The 20,998-nt window shown below is 39.2% G+C and overlaps 1 protein-coding gene and 1 long non-coding RNA gene across 4 annotated transcripts in view; one reads left to right on the plus strand and one right to left on the minus strand.

Moving 5' to 3' along the window:
* On the minus strand, positions 1-9,927 carry LOC127627218 (uncharacterized). Its single transcript, XR_007968533.1, has 3 exons — positions 9,805-9,927; positions 271-354; positions 1-120 (listed from the first exon to the last, which is right to left on the minus strand). It is a non-coding gene; the product is annotated as an uncharacterized LOC127627218 (long non-coding RNA).
* Positions 9,510-20,998, plus strand: part of fam189a2 (family with sequence similarity 189 member A2) — a 24,495-nt gene continuing 13,006 nt past the window's right edge. For 2 of the 3 annotated variants that reach the window (XM_052103488.1, XM_052103497.1), the window contains exons 1-6: positions 9,510-10,028; positions 13,899-13,955; positions 15,865-15,975; positions 18,358-18,477; positions 20,265-20,372; positions 20,541-20,674. In XM_052103488.1, coding sequence (XP_051959448.1) covers positions 9,726-10,028; positions 13,899-13,955; positions 15,865-15,975; positions 18,358-18,477; positions 20,265-20,372; positions 20,541-20,674 — 833 coding nt within the window. In that variant the 5' untranslated portion in view covers positions 9,510-9,725. The remainder of the gene's footprint in view (positions 10,029-13,898; positions 13,956-15,864; positions 15,976-18,357; positions 18,478-20,264; positions 20,373-20,540; positions 20,675-20,998) is intronic. The other variant, XM_052103505.1, reaches the window with a different exon arrangement.

Genomic DNA, 20,998 nt, shown 5'->3' on the forward strand with positions numbered 1-20,998 from the left:
CATTAAAAGTAATTTTTTTCCGTTCTGTAGTTCTTCGTCAGCTGGGCTGAGAGGTCTCCCCCTCATTGCCTTCTCAGCCTTGGACTAGACATGAGCCAACTCCTCCTACAGAGAACAGACCTGGACCAGTAGACAAGGACTTAATTACATTTCAACAAACACTTCTCTCATTATAGAGTCAAACAGCTACATCCAGGATCCAATAATCCAAATTCTACAGTTTTGGTGTAAACCCAAAAAGTGTTGGACACTGGTCTGTGGTCTCATTACCTAGTTTCTTATGTCTGTTGATTCTTTGACTCCAGCGCACTCTTCTGGATCTCCTGGTCATGACTGGTAATGAGTTGTTCTTTTCTGGGCATATAATGTGAAGTAATGGTTTACTTATTACCTAATTTGAACTTCAAGAGAAAAACACACAGAGCCTTTATAAAAAAAAATCACTTAATTTAAAAAAAATAAAATCACACAGTCATACACACACTCTTGCAAATACATACAAATTAAAATGAGAAGAAATGTGTAATGTATGCAACAGCTAAAGAATGGAGGCCAGTTCACGTGTGTGGAGTTAAGCTGAGAAATATAAATACTGGTATCATAAATTGTGCTTCTATACCTCAGATTACGCAAAAATAAATAACTAAAATCTCGGCTTGTATAGCTAATGTGCATACGCATTCACAAGATGATTGACGGGCGATGTCTGTATCTAGAAGGTGATTGGCTCTTTTACATGTAAGGCAGGACTTCCTTTCTACATCCACTGACTGTTGGACGTTCCAATTTCTCCCATTCATTTTAATAGAAGTGGCCCATCTCTGCTAAATAGTCTCTGTTTACGTTCACACATGTCATTAAAATGTGCAGTTCTAATTAGTGCTTCAATCATAATCATGTGGACTCCTGTAAACCGTATAACAATAACAAAATTACAGCTACACGCGTTCTTTTCCTTTAGTAATAATTACCGTACTTCAGTATATGACAATGAACTAACAAAGTACTTGCACGAAACACAAATTCAACATACTTCCATTTGGGTTATAAGTTGTTAATATTATATATTATATTACTATATTTATTATTAAATGAAACTTCTCCCATAATTCACTCACCCTCATGCCATCCCAGATGTGTATGACCAGAGGCCATTTAGCAGAGATGGGCCACTTCTATTAAAATGAATATGAGAAATTGGAACGGCCAACATTCAGCGGATGTAGAAAGGAAGTCCGGTATGTGTTTGTGTTGTCATGCTAGAGTTCCGGGTCTCACTACTTGATGTTCTTTTTTTCCTGTTTCTACTCTTAATATTTCCTATATTACTTTGTGACTTTGTCACAGTGAAGGTCAGGGAGTTGAAGAAATTAACCATGGTTTTACTGTAGTAATATTGTAACCATGTGTTTTGCACCAAATCATAACAATCATAAACCATGATGTTACTAAAGTAACATGTTTTAATAGTAGTTAATAGTAACCATGCTTAATTTTGTGGTTACTATGATTTTACTAGAAATATACTTATAATATGGTTACTGTAGAAAACACATAGTTAATTTTTTGTAAGGTAGCGGTTAGTGTAGGGTGTCTGTGGGACTCCAAATAAACACAATAAAAATGCTGCCGTGATGCCACTATACTTTACGTTAGTATTTAAACAGGTGTATGAGTGTCTGACACTATTTGCACTAGGGTGCAAATAGCATATGCTTACTGCAAAGAAGATGCTTTTTGGTGCTTTTCACACTTGCAGATAGCCTCTGCCTTGTCTTTCTTATGCATAACACAAACAAAGAGTTTTAACAGAATATCTCAGCTCTGTAGGTCCATATAATGCAAGTGAATGGTGACCAGAACTTTGAGGCTCCAAAGAGCATATAAACGCAGCATAAAGGTAATCCATTAGACTCCAGTGGTTTAATCCATGTCTTCTGAAGTGATCCAGTCGGTTTTGGATGAGAACGGACCAAAAGGTAACTACATTTTCACTATATATAATGACGTCTGTATTCTCCTTACACTTCCTTGTGCAGTCTAGCACTCTGCACATGTGTCAAGGACTAGGAAGTGTAATCAATCTTAAAAATCATGATCATGCCTAAATACTGCAATGGCAAGATGTATAGTGAAAAAGGAGTTATATTCTGGTCTGTTCTCACCCAAAATAGATTAGATCGCTTCAGAAGACATTTGAGTAGACCAGTAGAGTATTATGGATTACTTTTATGATGACTTTATTTGCTTTTTGGAACCTCAAAGTTTTGGTCACCATTCACTACAGTACATTGTATGGACCTACAGAGCTGAAATATTCTTCTAAAAATCTTAATTTCTGTCCTGCAGAAGAAAGAAAGTCATACACACCTGGGTAAGGCATGAGTGTGAGTAAATGATGAGAGAAGATTCATTGAGTATATGGGTGAGTATATAAAGAAATCTTTTTATATTAATGGTTCATTCAGAAATGGTGCTCATATATTGTCTTTGGCAAATGTGACATCTAAAATCAAAGATTATAATTTGTATTTATTGTATTATTGTATATTTGTATTCATCCCCAATGAACATAAAGAGTTTGTTTATGCATGAATTGTACAAAACTACAATTCCCTTACGACTCAGTACACTTGACATTGCGTCACTAAGCTGATGCATATGCAGAGTGTCTTCAGCTTCAGCTTCCTGATTCCCCGCAGCGCATCGGCAGGAGTTTTGTATCCTAATAAGCTATTGTGTTATTGTGTATGTGTATGTATACACAATTTAAGCAATATCACATGAGCAAGAGTGCGATATGGCCCTACATCAATACTGCTGTGATTCGGCCGCAGGCACAAGGCCGCAAGAAGAGTATCATAGGTAATCAAACCAAATGATGCGTCCAAGCATTCGTTAGTTATAAAAAAATGTCATTTCAGGAATAGTATCATGGCTTGTGCTGTTTCTACCAAGTTACTGGATAAACAAGGATGGATGTGAGTGTGTTTGTGTGTGTGTGTGTGTGAGTGAGTATGAGAGAGAGAGAGACACACAACCGTGTGTGATCACCTGTTGCCACGCCCAATCAGAGATGCTGTCAGCTTTCTGGAGATCAGCTTTCTCTGTGGAAAAATAGCGTCCAAGCAGGGGTAATTCTCCCAATTTTGCGGTAGCCGGTGCGCAAGTGTCTTTCACTATAGAAACCACAATGTCCTCTGCCATTTTGAACAGTACTTTTTCTCCAATGTGGAAACTCCAGTAAGAGGTACGCTCCTTGAGTTGAATAATTAATCTGTCTGTTGTGTCTCTCAGCTGTGATGAGCCGTAATGCTGAAGAAGTTCGTTTAAAGCAGTTTAAAGCTATTTTCTAGCTGTAGTCGTGTAGTAATAACACGAGTGATCACGGAGCACTGTTGTATATAAACAATGACTGACGGATTCACTTCACATCACCAAATGCTCATATTACACACAAAAACTATCTTTTGCCACCACCTGCTGGCTAGCATATGTAATGTCAAAAAATAAAAAAATACATGTAAGAGACTCATACAGTAACTCTTAACACATATGCACTACTCTTACACTTTAGTTTAGAACAGCATGAACACAAGCGGAGTGATACACACACAGTGAAGCATCGGAGTGCTGATGGTGTCAGACCATCAGTGCTCATGGAACATCTCTCGTCCAATCAGATTAGAGGACCGGAACTAACTGTTATATATATCGACCAATGTCCGCACTGGCTGGAAAACATACTCAGCAGCAGGCCAAACTGGTTCAGCACTTGATGACGGTGCTCCAAGTTTTCCAAGCTAAGCTCCTCAAACAAATGGATGAGAAAGGCTACAATCCAGAGATGTTCAAAGAGCTCCACACCGCTACAGAAATAGCGCTGCAAGCAACGAATGTCACTGAACAGGCCATTGGCAAGTCATTGAGGATCCTGGTATTTTTGGATCGTTTCATCTGGCTGACCCTCACGGAAATGCGTGACACCGGAAAAGCCGCTCTATTTGATGCTCCGGTGTCTCCAGCCGGCCTTTTCGTAGGCTCTTTGGATAGATTTGCTGAGTGCTATGTCACGACTCAGCAAACTCACAGGCTATGAGACATTTTATACCAAAACGGTGCAGTACTTCATCGCAACTGGCTCGCTCCCACTCGGTCTTGGGCCAGCGCCTAGCTAAAAACCCCACACCAGCTGCCTCAGCACAAGCCCCACCCAGATGGGAAAAAACCCACACAGCAAAAGTGCTCCTGACACAAAACACATTATGCGCAACCGCTTCCCAATGGTGAGCAGCACATTATATTATGTTATGAAATACCACCCTCTCTCCCATCATGCAGACGCATGGCAATCTCTTACTGGCATTCGAGTGGGTGCTAAAAATGATCAAACATGGTTATACGATCCAATATGCATGTCGGCTGCCCCGTTTTCTGTCTTCCACGGTTCCACCCAAAGATACGCCAGTGTTACGAGCCGAAATACATAATCTTATCGCAAAGAATACAATAGAGGTTTTTTCTTATGAATTAATAAGCCTGCTGTCCCACTGACTGAGACACACACAGAGGGATTTACAGCCATTATTTAAAAATGTTAACTCAGAAACAGATCTTATCGCACATCCATCCTCAGGACTGATTTGCGTCAATAAATCTGAAGGACGCGTACTTCATGTACCAATTACACCATGTTAAAGACAGTGTTTTAGATTTGTATTTGAGGGAACTGCGTATCAATTTAAAGTCCTTCATTTCAGTCTGTCTCTGGCTCCCCACACATTCATGAAATGTATCGATGTGTCATCGCCCCATTGTTTTGAATTAACTCAGCGATTGTTTATTACTAGCCAATCGGAGGCACTTCTGAGCGAACACAGAGACTTGCTGCTTTGCCATAAGGAATATATGGTCTAATGTCAATTGGGCAAAAGCACACTTTTTCCCAGCCAGTAAATCTCCTTTTAGTAGTTCATGCGTGCGCACCTCATGAACAAGCACATACAGACCAGTCTTCTGTGTCTGTTTCAGTTCAAACAGAAAAAACATTAGCACTGATGTCATTTCATTTTCATGCACATTGCAGTGATTCACCACTGTCTGCCTGCTCTACCACCATGGACAGCGCCAGCCTTCTACCAACAGGGTGTTATGTTGGGTCAAGTTTTAAGAAGGAAAGTGCTGACCACAAATGCATCCAACACAGGTTGGACAGGTTGGTGCGTAATGGACACCCAACTTTCGACACCAGGACAGGTGCGAAACGACATGTCAACCACCTAGAGCTTCTGGCTCTCTTTCTAGCTTTGAGAGCTTTTCATTCCAATTTTGTGAATTACCACATTCTGATTCGTTCGGACAACACAACAGTAGTGGCATATATACCTCAGCAAAAAAAAAAGAAACTACCCTTTTTCAGGACACTGTATTTTAAAGATAATTTTGTAAAAATCCTAATAACTTTACAGATCTTTGTTGTAAAGGGTTTAAACAAAGTTTTCCATGCTTGTTCATTGAACAATAAACAATTAATGAACATGCACCTGTGGAATGGTCGTTAAGACACTAACAGCATACAGATGGTAGGCAATTCATGTCACAGTCATAAAAACTTAGGACACTAAAGAGACCTTTCTACTGACTCTGAAAAACACCAAAAAATGATGCCCAGGGTCTCTGCTCATCCGTGTGAACGTACCTTAGGCATGCTGCATGGAGGCATGAGGACTACAGATGTGGCCAGGGCAATAAATTGCAATGTCCATACTGTGAGACCTAAGACAGTGCTACAGGTAGACAGGAAGGACAGCTAATCATCCTAGCAATGGCAGACCACATGTAACAACACCTGCACAGGATCCGTACATCCGAATATCAGACCTGCGGGAAGGGTACAGGATGGCAACAACAACTGCCCAAGTTACACCAGGAACACACAATCCCTCCATCAGTGCTCAGACTGTCTGCAATAGGCTGAGAGAGGCTGGACTGAGGGCTTGTGGGCCTGTTGTAAGTCAGGTCCTTACCAGACATCACTGGCATCAACGTCGCCTATGGGCACAAACCCACCTTCGCTGGACTAGAAAGGACTGGCAAAAAGTGCTCTTCACTGATGAGTCACAGATTTGTCTCACCAGGGGTGATGATTACACTGAGGCCTTTACTCTGGAGCCGGATCGAGTTGGAGGTAGAGGGTCCGTCATGGTTTGGGGCGGTGTGTCACAGCATCATCGGACTGAGCAGGCAATTCCAACGCTGTGCGTTACAGGGAAGACATCCTCCTCCCTCATGTGGTACCCTTCCTGCAGGCTCATCCTGAAATGACCCTCCAGCATGACAATGCCATACTGCTCGTTATGTGAGTGATTTCCTGCAAGACAGGAGTGTCTGTGTTCTGCCAAGGCCAGCGAAGAGCTCGGATCTCAATCCCATTGAGCACATCTTGGACCTGTTGGATCGGAGGGTGAGGGCTAGGGCCATTCCCCCCAAAAATGTCCAGGAACTTGCAAGTGCCTTGGTGGATGAGTGGAGTAACATCTGCAAGGAGATGCACTGCAGTACTTAATCCAGCTGGTGGCCACACCAGATACTGACTGTTACTTTTGATTTTGACACCCCTTTGTTCAGGGACACATTATTCCATTTCTGTTAGTCACACGTTTGTGAAACTTGTTCAGTTTATGTCTTAGTTGTTGAATATTTTTATGTTCATACAAATATTTACACATGTTAAGTTTGCTGAAAATAAAAGCAGTTGAAAATGAGAGGAGGTTTCTTTTTTTGCTGAGTTTATGTCGCCATGACACACTGGCCCATGTATGGCCAGCGAAACGCAAGTATTCTTTTCCCCCGTTGTGCCTCCTTCATTCTGTCATCAGCAAAGTCCGAGTGGACATGGAAACAGTTCTGTTAATTGAGCTGAAATGGCCCAATCAGTTCTTGAAACCAGTGGTTTCTGGAAATGGTAGAAAAACTGGCCAGGCCTCCATGGGAAATACTGCAGAAGAAAGATCTTCTCTCTCAAGCACAAGGCACAGAGCTGCAAAGCCTACACGCGTGGCCTTTGAACGGAGCACAGCGGATGAGCCAGAATTGGCTCGGTCAGTTATGAACACCATATTGCAGGCTAGAGCTCCATCCACAAGATGCCTTTACTGGCCTCCCTTCGAGCCTCTGGACTATTTTGACTTGCGTGTCTTTGGCCTTAGTAACATGGGTTGGTGATTTTCAAGCACTGTTAGTTGACAATTAATGTCTGGAGTTTGGTTTGGGTCTTTCAAAACCACTGTCAAACCCGGAAAATGCTATGTGCCTAAGGTTATAACCACACCCTTCAGAGCGCAGGTGATTCACCTTCAAGTCTTTTTCCCTCCTCCATTTAATTTAGATGAGGAATATTTGATATGTCTTTTGCGAGTGCTACACACATACATTGAGCGCACATGCTGGTACAGACTGTCTGACCAACTCTTTGTGTACTATAGAGAAAGCACGAAAGGAATGTCCATATCCAAGCAAAGAATTTCTCACTGGATCATTGATACAATAACCTTGGTTTACCAGTCGCAGGGTGCAAATTGCCCAATTGGCGCTAAAGTACACTCAATTAGAGGCGTGGCCTCTTCATGGGCATGGACGAACTGTGTGTCCTTACAAGACATATGTTTTGTAGCAGGATGGTATTCTCAAAACAGATTTGCAAGGTTTTACAACCTAGATATAACGTCTCTCTCAAAACAAGTCCTCTCTGTCTAGAGCGCTTGTTATTTTATTGGCCAAATATATACTTATGCCCCTCTTATTAAGCACAGGCTCCCTGTCACTTTACACAGTCACTTTCATTTGGACCATTGTGTTCCCAAAGTTACAGGCACTTCATTATAAATAAACTTATAATATATATATATACTGTATATATATATATATATATATATATATATATATATATATATATATATATATATACCATGAGGGTCATTGACCACATCACGTGGGACTGCGGTGTCATGTTTCCTCACAGGATGTTTATGTTGTGTATTGCGCTGTGATGGGACTCTGTTACCCATATGTGTCAGCTTAGTGACACAATGTCAAGTGTACTGAGTCATAAGAGAACATCTCGGTTATGTACATAAGCTCGGTTCCCTGAGACGAGGGGAACGAGATTGCGTAAACTGGCTGCACTACAAGACTCAGAGTTCTTTGAGGTGCGAGTGATCCACTCGTTGTCACTCAGTCAGATAATTCTGAGGAATGGTGTTTGCGTACCCGCTTTTATAGCGGACAGATTCATGCCTAAAAGGGTGGGGCTTAAACACCATAGCCAATATTACAATTGCCTTTATTGAAGAGAGGTTTCAACTTGGTCGTGTTAAAGGGCACTTCCCACATGCATCAGCTTAGTGACGCAATGTCTCGTTCCCCTCATCTCAAGGAACCAAGGTTACATACTTAACTGAGATGTCATATGCTAATGACTGAGATGTCATATGCTAAAATGTGTTACATTTTATTCCTTAGTAAAAAAAATACAATAAAATACAGCCTAAAATGGTTGGCAGGTCTGGTCTTATGGTATATTTTCAATATTAATCACAGAAATAATAGAGATTGGTACATGTGACATAACCAAATGTAATGAGAAAAGCACATGTGTGGAACATGCTCAGCCAACATACAGAGCAAAAGCAGACACTCATGATGCGCAGCATAGTCATTGAGCAAGAAGCTCATTATGGTTAAAGACAAGACGACTAATTGTGTTATTATTACATTATTTTGTTTGTTTGAAATGTACACTTTCTAAAAATAAATGTTATTTTTAAAAATTAGATAGGTTGCTAGGTTTCCACCATTAGAAAGAAGTCAGCTGGTCTAAGAAATAATGGTGGAGCTGAAATGATGTAAGAGGCAAATCTATTGGTTGCAGATAACCAGGTTGAGCGATTTATGGACTCAGAAGAGATAGCAGAAGTGTATAAAGCTGGAAGCGTGGAACAGTGAAGCCAGAACGGACAGCTGTCTTCTCAGGTTTATTGGTTGCTCAATAAACTTTAACTTTTGGCATCTGGAACCCCTGACCCTGATTCTTGCAAAGAGTGAAAGAATATTCAACATTTTCGACGACAGTCTAAGGTGGTTTAAAGTCTAAAAAGTGCACCAAAACTCTCTCAAACCAGCTATCTGACCAGGCTGGGCTAACAGCCAACCAGGTTAGGTCGTCCCTGGTCACCCAGCCTGGTAATGTTAGATGAGGGAGGGGGGTTCTTCAATCGGCAGGGAAAAAAATTTAATAGGCTATCTGCTAAAAGAGCTTTTTCTAATATCCAGCAATACGATACATTCAGCATTACATACTACTCGATATAATATCTCCTCTTACCACAATTCACTGTGAATAATAATACTGTTTACCACAAATGCACTATTACGTTAAGATTTCACACTTCTTCACATTAGCGGTACAGAGTCCCGGGTGTGTGGCCTATTCCCACGCACACCCTCCCCCGCCTCTCTGCCCCAAAAAATGTGAAACCAAACCCGAGCAGCAGGTAACAGAATCCAGTTATTTTAAAACCAATAGTCAACTAACTCGACAGGAACATGGAAGTAGCAGCAAACGGACAGTTGAAAGAAATACTCGTCGCTTTGAAAGATACTGAGTAAAATGAGGGAACGCCACTATGCTCGTTTAATATTGTTGTTTGGCTGCTTGTGCGTCTCTAATGTCTCTGCCCGTAGTTCTGCCTGGATCTTGTTGTCGTTTATCGGGGGCGGCGTTGGCCCATCAGTTTGGGGACGCACCTTACAGAAGTCGTGGCCGCTGTGTGTCCGTCCTGCCATCATCCCGTATGTCTGGATCTCAGACGCGGATCATCCCGGCGCTGCTGCCCGCTCGCCCTCTGCTCTCGCTCGGCTTGCTGCAGCTGGTTCTCGGCTGCTCCATGGTGGCGCTCTCTTTCGGGGCTCTGTCCCTTAGCAACTCGCCCCCTATTAGAAACTCCTGTCCGTTTTGGGCCGGATCTTCTGTGAGTATTATATTACTCGAGATTACTGATCGGCCATAATCAGAGTTACTTTAGTTTGCTAGAACAGGCCTGCAATAGTAGCCTGATGGCATCGGTCTATCTAATTGATATCTCAGTGTATCAATCTAACAGTTTCTTATTCACCCATTCCAAATCAACAGGTACAGTTGAGAATTGTTTTGTGATCTACACTTTATTCTTAAGATACAGTGCCATGCAATTGTCTTGATGTGATTCCAATGTAGAGTTTAAAAAGTGGTAACCTGAAATTGATCATTTAAGAAACTGCAGGATCTAACCCTTAAAATTAGTTTTGTTGGTGTAACCTAATGCTGTCAGACTGATCCAGACCAGGGACTAAAAATGGTTCAAAGAACGAAAACAAAACAAACTAAATATTTAGCAGAATGTTACCGAAAACTGGAACGAAATCCCTTTCAGTTGCTACGGAGTGAAAACATTATTTTTAAATGCTAGTATTATGACTGAAAGTGTCAAATAACGGTTACTGAGATTAAAGCGAGCAGTATTCGGCTGGTCATGTGATTCTAACATGGAGGCTCCTATGTGTGGACCCTCTCCATGTAAAATAAAACGTTTATAAGGTATGACTGGATTCTTCATCACATATGATTGATAGGTGATAGGTTAAAATATTTTTCAATGTGGCACTGAACCTTTCACTCAGTGTATTTTAAGTATGAGCACATTATTTTTAATTGTATTCATTTATTTGTCAGGGATCATGCACAAAAACTTTAATCATATTTAGCTACTAGCTAATTTCCATCTACAGTCCCTGGGCAGGTAAATAAAACAATATAAACAAAAAACATGCAAATATATGCACATAAATACACACACATACAATGTTAAAAATTCTAACATTGTACAAAACTAATGATGACAAGTTTGAAGTCCTAAAATCCAATTTTTAACATTTCTGGAGAACGTATAAAAATCTAAACAAATTTTAAGATCATCAGGTAGTTTATTCCATTCTTTAATTGCTTTGTATGAAAAGGCAGATTGTGCAAATTCTGAATTTCTTTTAGGAATTCTGCAATCTTTCCGTGCAGTAGATCTAGAAACCCTTGTCATCTGTTCTGAAGGGGGTGGAGCAATGTTATGAACTAAAAACAATCTTTCAAAGCTTAATAACCTGTATTCATTTAATTTTCCGCAGTGATGATACTGCAAAGATCTCCTATCTAATACTTTTAACCTGTTCATAAAGTGATATAATGGGCTTTAAATTTATCTTGTTTGCTTGCAACCAACAAGAAATACAGTATTTAATATGAGAAAATATCATTGCATTCAAATAAACCCATGATGCCTCATAAGTAAGAGAGTTTCTAATGTGTCTAAACGTCGCTATATTATATTTCAATGTATTAGTCATTTTTTTAACATGTTTTTTAAAAGAAAGATTTCAAACCAGAATAACCCCTAAATATTTCACTTCTTGTACATTGTTTAACTTCTGACCATCAACATAAACATACGGAAAAGCTCTTGGTTACACGTCTTATTAAAATATATGGTTACAGTTTTTTGAGTATTCAGTGTAATATCTGAAGACTTAAGCCAAAGTGTAACTTTTGCGTGAAGCATTGTTGCTACTTGATCAGCATTACTACCATGTGCATATGACAGTATCATCTGCATACATCAAAATACCTACATCATCACACACAGAAGGAAGATCATTTATATACAGGCTAAATAACAGTGGCCCCAGTATTGATCCTTGAGGGACTCCCAAATTACACGATTTGAGTTGAGATAATGTATTGTTAACCTTAACACACTGAGTACGTTCCATCAGAATATATTCTATCCAATTTAACACACTAGAAGGTAATTTCGTTATTCAATAATTTAGTAAGAAGTATTGAATGGTTAACTGTATCAAAGATCTAAAAACACTGCTCCCACTGTCCCGCCTTTATCTAATATAATGTTAATTTTTTCTATTAAGTAACAACAAGCAGTTTCTGTAGAATAATTCACGCAAAAACCAAATTGCATTGGATGTAAAAATTTAGCATTTTTTTAGATGCTCTACAAGCTGCCCAGCAATCAATTTTTCCAACACTTTTGAGATTATCGCGTGAATACTGATAGGTCTATAATTACATACTTCTGATCCATCACCTGCTTTAAATAATGGAGTTACCACAGCTGTTTTAAAACTCTAGGGAATACACTCTCTTTCACTGACTGGTTTATAATATAAGTTATAGGAGTAATTAAACTATCCTTTAATGACCTCGCTATTTATTCCCCAACTATCTTTTGCCTTTGAGTTTGTTAATGATAAAATGATTTTATTAGCGGTTGTCTCATCTATTTCCTTAAAATGTAACATTAAATTATCCTCTACTATTCCAATCCTCAGATATTTGAGATTCAGTGAGATTCCCAACTAATTTATTAGACACTGTAGGTTACCATAATGCACTATGATGAAAGATCAGTTCTGTCAATAGGTTGTAAACTATTAATATACAGTTAGTAAATGGTTTGATACCAAATCCAGTGAACAAATATCAGCAAATAGCCATTTGATCACATAATCTGAATCTCGTCTTATAACATAATTCATTATTATTATAATATTAATTATGATTGACCATTACAGGTCAGATGTTTGTCCAAATTACATGGGAATATGTGGATCAAGATGCCCTTAAATTGTGAGGAGGCAGGCAAAGAATGAGGATCTAAGTGCAGCTTTAATAAAATAAACAAGACAATTCAGAGTAAAGAAAAACACAGGGAACCTAGCACAGAGCATAACAAAACATGCAAGAACTGACAAATAGACTGGGGGAAACAAGGGCTTAAATACACAAGGGAAAACAAGGAACACCTGGGGAAACCATCAGGGAATGAGAAACAATCAGGGGAAAACCAATCATAAAATGAAACTACAAAGAACTACAGAAACAGGAACTAAACAAGAACTTCAACATAAAAGCACAAAAAAAGACAACAGCGAATATGTGACATAAATGACTTAATTTTTAACAGTAATCTCTTGTTATATTTGACCTGGACACGTCACCACTTGGAAAGAGCTCAGATGTTTTAACTTGCTGTTTCTGTACTTTTTATATTAATAAACTTTAAGGGGAAACGTTACATTTTCAGATCTTCAGAAACTACCCTCTCATTGCTGTGTATAATCTGGCCCAAGTTATCCTCAAAAGTGCAATTTTCATTAATATTTTCCAAATTCATGTATGGGGTTATTTGCAGCTAAGCCAAGTGTGTGTGTCTTGTACACTTTAGTACTCTTTAAAACTCTTTAGTAAAATACTGTTTACAAATAAATGGCACATATGGTATCTTAGCTGCCATGTTATGCATATACAGTAAATCACTAAAAAACATGGTTAAGTATACTTAAACTTTTGATTTTTAAACAATAGCATTGCATGTGTATCCATGCTGCAAGTATTTGTTTTCCAGGGGTGGAAGTTCAGCTGTAGTTAACAATGTAGAATGGAAGTTTTTCAATGGTAATATGGTATTCGCCACACTCACAGCTCTGAAAAAATTTGCTAAACATAAGAACTCCTATCAAAATGCTATAGCTGCCTCACAGCATTCAGTGTAATTGACAGGATGTGGCAGTGTTTAGAGGAAATGCAAGAGAGCCAAGTATGGACATTGGTATTTGAATGAGTTTGCAGTAGACAGCTCTGCCTACAACATATTGAGTGAGATGAGTCATTAAAACAGGATTTAAAAGTGCTGAAGGCCATTTTGAGAGTGTGCAGCATCTGATGGGTAATAATGGGTTAATCTGTCTGTGAGGGTTTGCCTCTTTGCTGAATGGGCTGTGTTTGTTTTTTGCAGGTCATCCTATCTGGAATTATAGGGCTAACCACATGGAAACGACCAATGCTGCTGCTGGTATGCATCTCAGGACTATCTTAAATTTCTAGTCATTAAGGCTGTTTACTTTAAGGTAGACCTTGTGGCAGATCTTGTACATATTGAGAGTGGAGATTTGTAATTATTTTAATACACACAAACCATATGATGTGAGTTTTGTCTTTGAAATTAACTGTAGTAGATAGTTAAATTTTACAGTGTCAATCAATTGAGTTCAATTCGCAGCTAGTTAACTCGTTCACAAAAGCAATCCTCTATTGCCGCAAACAAATGAGGATAATCTATAATCCGTTCTATGGCTACCAATGTAGGTTTAGAAGCAGTAATTAGGTTTTGGGGACCTTTAAATGACCCCTCATACAGGATATGTGCACACCAGTCATTCAGTTTAGGACTAATTTATTTAGTGGGGGGTTTCACACTGGCAGTTTAGTCCAAAACAGAGCACGGTTCCCTTGAAAAATTGGTAATATGAAAGCTGTTTTGCAGGCTGGGGAGTGGACCATGGTACAGAACACAAGACTACCTGGAGGAGTTGATCTGAGCTCAGTTGCAATGGAACTGTGGCACAGTTCGCATGAGTGAGGTGGTTTTCATACTGGGCCCGTTTGCTCAGACCACCTCCTACAGATAGTATCAGGTTCGGTTCCACGGTCCGCAAAACAGCATCATATTTCCATTTGTTCATGCTAACTGTGCTCTGTTTTGGAATAAACTGCCAGTGCGAAAGCTCCCTGAGAAAGCAATCTGTGCTCGAGTCACAGGAAGTAAAATAAATTGCGCATTCGTTTTTGCCAATTGAAGTATGACAGCATCATCAGTTGCATAAAAACACACACATGCACCATGAGTGGCAGGAGTGCTGTAAATACCGTTCTGGCAACCAGCTGTCTCATGAAAATAGACAGTTTGCGCGCATCAGATATAGTTGCCTTTTCCCGGACATGCATATCTGCTGAATTATGACATGTGACCACTGAGCTACTATAAAATATAGAACTGGATTGCTGATGATGTCATTACATTGAAACCAATTCGCCACCATATTGTATGCTCAAACATTCCAGTGTGCCTATTGACTTAATAGGAAAATATCTCATTTCAAAAAGTAAACATTAGTCATTCAGCCACCACTTGTATGTCTGAAATCTGCCTGTAAAGCCCTACAAAGCAAACTTCCTACCCATGTAATTTTTTATTTATATAGAGTCAGGAAATGTTCATGCGTCTTGAAAGCCAGAGCGAGTATATCTATATAATAAAGTAGCTTTAACAAACTACAGTGGCGAACAGATCAACGTGAATGTAAACAGGTAAACTGAAACTGAGGTAAGATTCTGACATTTTCAGACATATTTATTGCAAACATCGAAGTGTTCGTTCTGAGTTACTTTTGCGTAAATTGTTTCATCTCACAGAGACTTGAGAGCCATATAACAAGCAGATTTTGCAACTTTTCCTACGAACATTACAATTTGTTACAATTCACATAATATATTTTCCCTTTGAGCGAGTATTATCCATAACGAGCAAATTAAAAGTAAATCACGATTGTCACAGGTGTGTGAAATGAGACTGTTGCTTAAGGAGGTCGGAGACAGTGAAATGGCAGCGGGATCTGCAATCAGTCGTTGAGGCTCTATGGCAGTTGAGGAATACCATTGTGGCTTCCGGTGGCTATCAGTGCATGCGATGCACAGAGGCACAAGTGTCTTTCACTCTGGTGTGCATAATGACACCAGATTTTCCTAATTCTCCATCATGTACATGCCGGGAGCAATTATGTCCAGTATGAAAACAACCTTATTGACCGTTCTGCTCCGTTCTATTGCCATTCAGTGTCAATTATTAAATATTATGGTTTTGAAATATAAATACTAAATAGTATACATCTTTCTTATTTACTCTCATAATATCTCTCACACAGGTAAATCTGTTTGTATTGCTGTCAGTGGTCTGTATCCTGCTAAACATGGCAGGATTCATCCTATGCTGTCAGGGTGCTCAGTTGGTTTCCAGTACCATTAACTGTCAACTGGTGAGAAATCTGTGCACTTAGACATGTGCTGTGCATATTTCTATATACTTGTTTTCAGAAGAATTGAGCTTATAACATCAAGATGTCAAATAACTGGTAATGCATTGCAATCTTTCACACAGAACAGCTCATTATCATAACACCTTTGTAACTGCATATTAACACCCTGGCAATCACCTACAACACCATACATTAAAATGAGTAAATGTTAATGTAAATTATTGTATGAATCAACAAACTAGCAAAGGTTGATATGACTTGGTGTACTGATTATCAACACATAATGGAAAAGGCGCATCTGTACAGACCATCTGCATAGCGAAGTGATATTGAAAAGTTTGTCCAAGTCAAAGAGAGCAGTGAAATATAGCATGAAGCCCTATCTGTGAAATGCAGAGTTTGAAAAAGTCAGGTTCCAGCTTTTCTTGGATTTGTGTTATGTTTTGGGCTTACTGACATTTCCAGTGTCTGAAGCTCTTTCATCATCTCCACTTCTTATGAAAATGCCATATTGGTGATCTGTGATATTTGAGCTGTTATCACATACAGTGCCAGACTTCTCAAAACACTGTGTCAAATATAGACAGTTCCTGGAAACTCCTTCCTCTATCTACTGATTTGAATTATCTTTAATATAGCAATAAGCCACAGGGTTTTGCCAGAGGTAAGGGTTTTGGCATGAGATGAAGCTGAAAATCTAGTGCCATGTTGGGTGGTCACTGGTCAGGTGCTCAAACAAACAGCAAAATTTGAATAGTGCCAGAGACACACAATATTGACAATTCTCTTGGGAATCAACCTACAAATGGCATATAGTTGTTTCTGCATATTAAGCTGGTATAGGATAACTATTTTAACAGAAACGGTTACTCACTTCAGCTTAAATGGATCATATCATCATTGTTTTATTGAGAAATGAGTGCAAATGAATACACTGCATGCCCATTTATTTGGCAAGTGAGTATTCTGATCTTATCATTATTTCCATGCACATTTTCCAACTCCAAACCATATAAACTTGAATGCTTGTTGGATTAAATAATTTTCAGGTGGTATGTATTTGTGTAATGAGGGAGGATGTGACGAAAGTGACTAACACCTTATATAAAGGTGTGCATAATTATTAGGCAGCTTCATTACCTCTGAAAAATCAAATATTGTAAAATGCATTTCAGACAGATGCAACACTCATGAAATAGCTAAACCATTGAAGCGTGACCACAAGACAATCAAATGTTTTGTTGCGAATAGTCAACTGGGGCGCAAAAAAAAACGCATGGAGAAGAAAAGGCGCAAATTAGCTGCAAAAGACTTGAAGAATTAAACGTGTAGCTACCAGGAACCCATTATCCTCCAGTGCCACCATATTCCAGAACTGCAACCTAACTTGAGTGTCCAGAAGTACAAGGTGCCAAGTGCTCAGAGACATGGCCAAGGTCAAGAAGGCTGAAACACGACCACCACTGAATATATTCACAAGTTCAAGCGTCAAGATTGGGCAAAGAAATACCTGAAGACAGATTTTTCAAAGGTTTTATGGACAGATGAAATGAGAGTGACTATTGATGACTATTGATGGATCAATAATGGACACAGGGCACCAATTGAGTCAGGTGCCAGCAAGGTGGAGAAGGGGTAATGGTATGGGCTTCTATCATTAAGGATGAGGTATTTGGTCCTTTTCTAACTCTCAAACCTACTGCCAGTTTCTGGAAATTACTTTCTTCAAGCAGTGGAACAGGAAGAAGTCCTCAGCATTCAAGAAGGCCAAGATCTTTATGCAGGGCAATGCTCCATCACATGCATCCAAGTTCTCCACTGCTTGGCTAGCCAGCAAGGGCCTCAAAGATACCCAAATAATGACTTGGGGCCCCCTTCCTCACCTGACTTAAATCCTACTGAGATCCTGTTGGCCCTTCTCAAACATGAGATTTACAGTGAGGGAAGACAATACACCTCTTTGAACAGTATTTGGGAGGCTGTGGTTGCTGTTTCAGCGAACGTTGAACATGAACAGATCAATAAACTGACCGACTCCATGGATGGAAGTTGGCAGTTATTGAAAAGAAGGGTGGCTATATTGGTCACAGAATATTTTAAGGCCAAAAATTTTATTTAATGGTCATTTTGTGTTACTTATTTGTTGCACCTACACTAAAAATTGAGAATAAACAATTGAGTTGTGAGAAATTCTTTGCCAAATAATTGTCCACACTTAATATTCCAAAACTTCTTTCTTTGTTAAACGTTCAGGTTTGAGGTTCATTAACATTTTGTATTGACTGAGAGCATTGTGTTTGTTCAACCATAAATCCCGAGGAATACAATTTGCCTAATAATTGGGCATGCAGTGTATACTGTATGTTTGTTTGTTTGTTTCAGAGTGAACATGGTGACCTCTGTTACTGTTGTGCTGAGACTCCAAGCAGTCAGTGCCAAGAAGAGAAGTTGGTAAAGATCTATGCTGGCCATGCATGTAGCACAATGAGAATCCTGCTCAAGGTGTGTGTGTGTGTGTGTATGCATGCTCCCAAATTTATTGCAGTATATAGTATATTACAGTTTTGCTATTGAGTGGTGATATTTGCCCCATGGGATTGGTTTTTGGGGGCATTTTTAAACTTAACGAGGGCATATTTGTTTCTACTATGTAACACACAGCATGTTGTCTATTTAAATCAAATAGTTCAATTGAACCAATTAATTGAAATAGTTATTACAATGTTTAGACCCATAACTAGATTGGCCTATAAAGGAATATTATGAAACTGCCTACACCAAATGATAGATAACAAATGAAAAACATTTTATATGGGGTATTTCCCCCCCCCCCCCCCACATTTGAACTATTTGGGGAGGCTTAGGCTTTACTGGATTTCAACAAGCAAATCTCTCCCATTATAGTCAGTGATGCTGTCTACATTGGAAGCATCTGTTGTGTTGCACCTTAAGTTGACAAAAGCCTTTCTATTAATAATGCTCTGCAGAGGTTCTCCAGCAACATTATTATCCCGTCCGTTAAAAATAAAATGGTTTACTTGGCAAATACCATTTGTGTGAACTTTTTAGCCATGAATTTGGTTTATTTGTACTGTCAGTTGATTAAAACTGTTTTATCACGATTAATCGCAAAAGTTTTTATAGTTAATCAATTAACCGCAACTTTTGAAAGTGCTGATATTTTACTCTATATATACACTTATTTTCCTGTCAAAATGCATTTATTTCCTTTTTAGTAAAACAAAATATATATTTTTTTTAATAATGCTTTATTAACATTTTTCAAGCAAAGCCCTCCACAGTATAAAGATAGAAATGCACTAAAATAGCACCAATTTAAGTAACACATAGCATTTAGCAAATTTAAAGTGGGACGTTGACTAATTGAAAGAACTATTCGCACCATAGGTTGCATATTCAGTGCAATGGGCAATAAATCTCTTAAACACTTATCCTTCACAGACTATGGCTATTCCGCTATGCTGCAGCAATCGTGAAGCCGCATTCATGATTTGCATCCTAGCGTCAATGTCAGCGTCAAGCACCGCTTTGAACTCAGCATGGATTGGTGGTGGTGTAGTGGACTAAAGCACATAACTGTTCAGAAGGTCGCTGGTTCGATCCCCATGGCCACCACCATTGTGTCTTTGAGCAAGGCACTTAACTCCAGGTTGCTCTGGGGGGTATTGTCCCTGTAATAATTGCACTGTAAGTCGCTTTGGATAAAAACGCTGCCAAATGCATAAATGTAAATGCAGCATGAAAAGCACTTGCGAACAACGTCTCATTCTGTATTTTCATGGTAATTAAGGCTTGATGTGCTTCTGTGATAATTAAAATGCACCTTACACAAGCTGCAGAGTATTTGATTTCTATCACAGGCCCACCTGGGCTTGTTTTGCACAACAGATTGCGTGTGCAGATTACAAAGTGGTCCTTTCCCCACAATTTAATCACTGACACAGCTGCTGTGTGTTTATGGGGTGTGCATCAGTGTAATGACTCCGGCGAACACATCGATACATTGCAAAGGTTCCACCCTTTTCAGACCAGTGTTTATGCTGGTTTATACTTTATTAATGGTCAATGCGTTAATAGCGATAATTAATAATTCTATAATAAAAATGTTCACTTGAACACTTCCAGTATAGACAGCCTCAATTCCTGGTCAATTTCCCTTGTTTATTCCGTTTAGAGTGAGATAAGTATATGCATACTTATATTAATGTTAAAATTAATTTAGTTTGAGATCGGTAGATTTGGATGTCATACAGTTTTCTCTCTTTCAGAAAGTGCTCTTTGCATTGTGTGCACTTAATGTTCTGGCCACAGCAGTGTGTCTGGTAGCTGCTGCGCTCAGATATCTCCAGATCTTCTCAACCAGACGGCCCTGCATGGTGAGATGAATTATATTGCACACAAACAAACACACCTTTTTTTTTATTTACAAAGATTTAATTATTTATCAATTTGCAACGTAGTTTATAAAGACTGTTTAGACATGTTGTGAGATGTTCAGAGGTGTCTGCTGTCTCTCAGCGATTGATTATGATCTTCTTTGGTAGGAAGAGGCTCAGCCAGTTCAAGAGGATGTAGAGGAGCAGACTCATCTTCCTGACCCTGACGAGTTTGTCGCCCCTGCACCTCCTCCTTCATATTTCTCCACCTTCTACTCTTACACCCCACGCCTAGCTCGCAGGTAGCATACAAACAGCCCTCATTCTTTCAGGACCAACACATAATTCCATGAAATGATGATCAACTCGATCAGATCTCCTTGGTCTAAACTCACCAGACCCATATCTTGCTTAAAGAACTAGTGTTACACACTTTTAGAGAGTGAAGTAGGCTACAACACAGATGTATTTTTGCTCTCTTGAAACTGCACACACACACACACACACGCACACATACACACACGTTGGTCTACCTATCATTATGAGGACTTTCCATAGACATAATTATTTTTATACTGTACAAACTATAGATTCTATCCTCTAAACCTAACACAACCCCTAAACCT

This window comes from Xyrauchen texanus, chromosome 3 (assembly GCF_025860055.1).
Source record: "Xyrauchen texanus isolate HMW12.3.18 chromosome 3, RBS_HiC_50CHRs, whole genome shotgun sequence".
Taxonomy (NCBI): Eukaryota; Metazoa; Chordata; class Actinopteri; order Cypriniformes; family Catostomidae; genus Xyrauchen; species Xyrauchen texanus.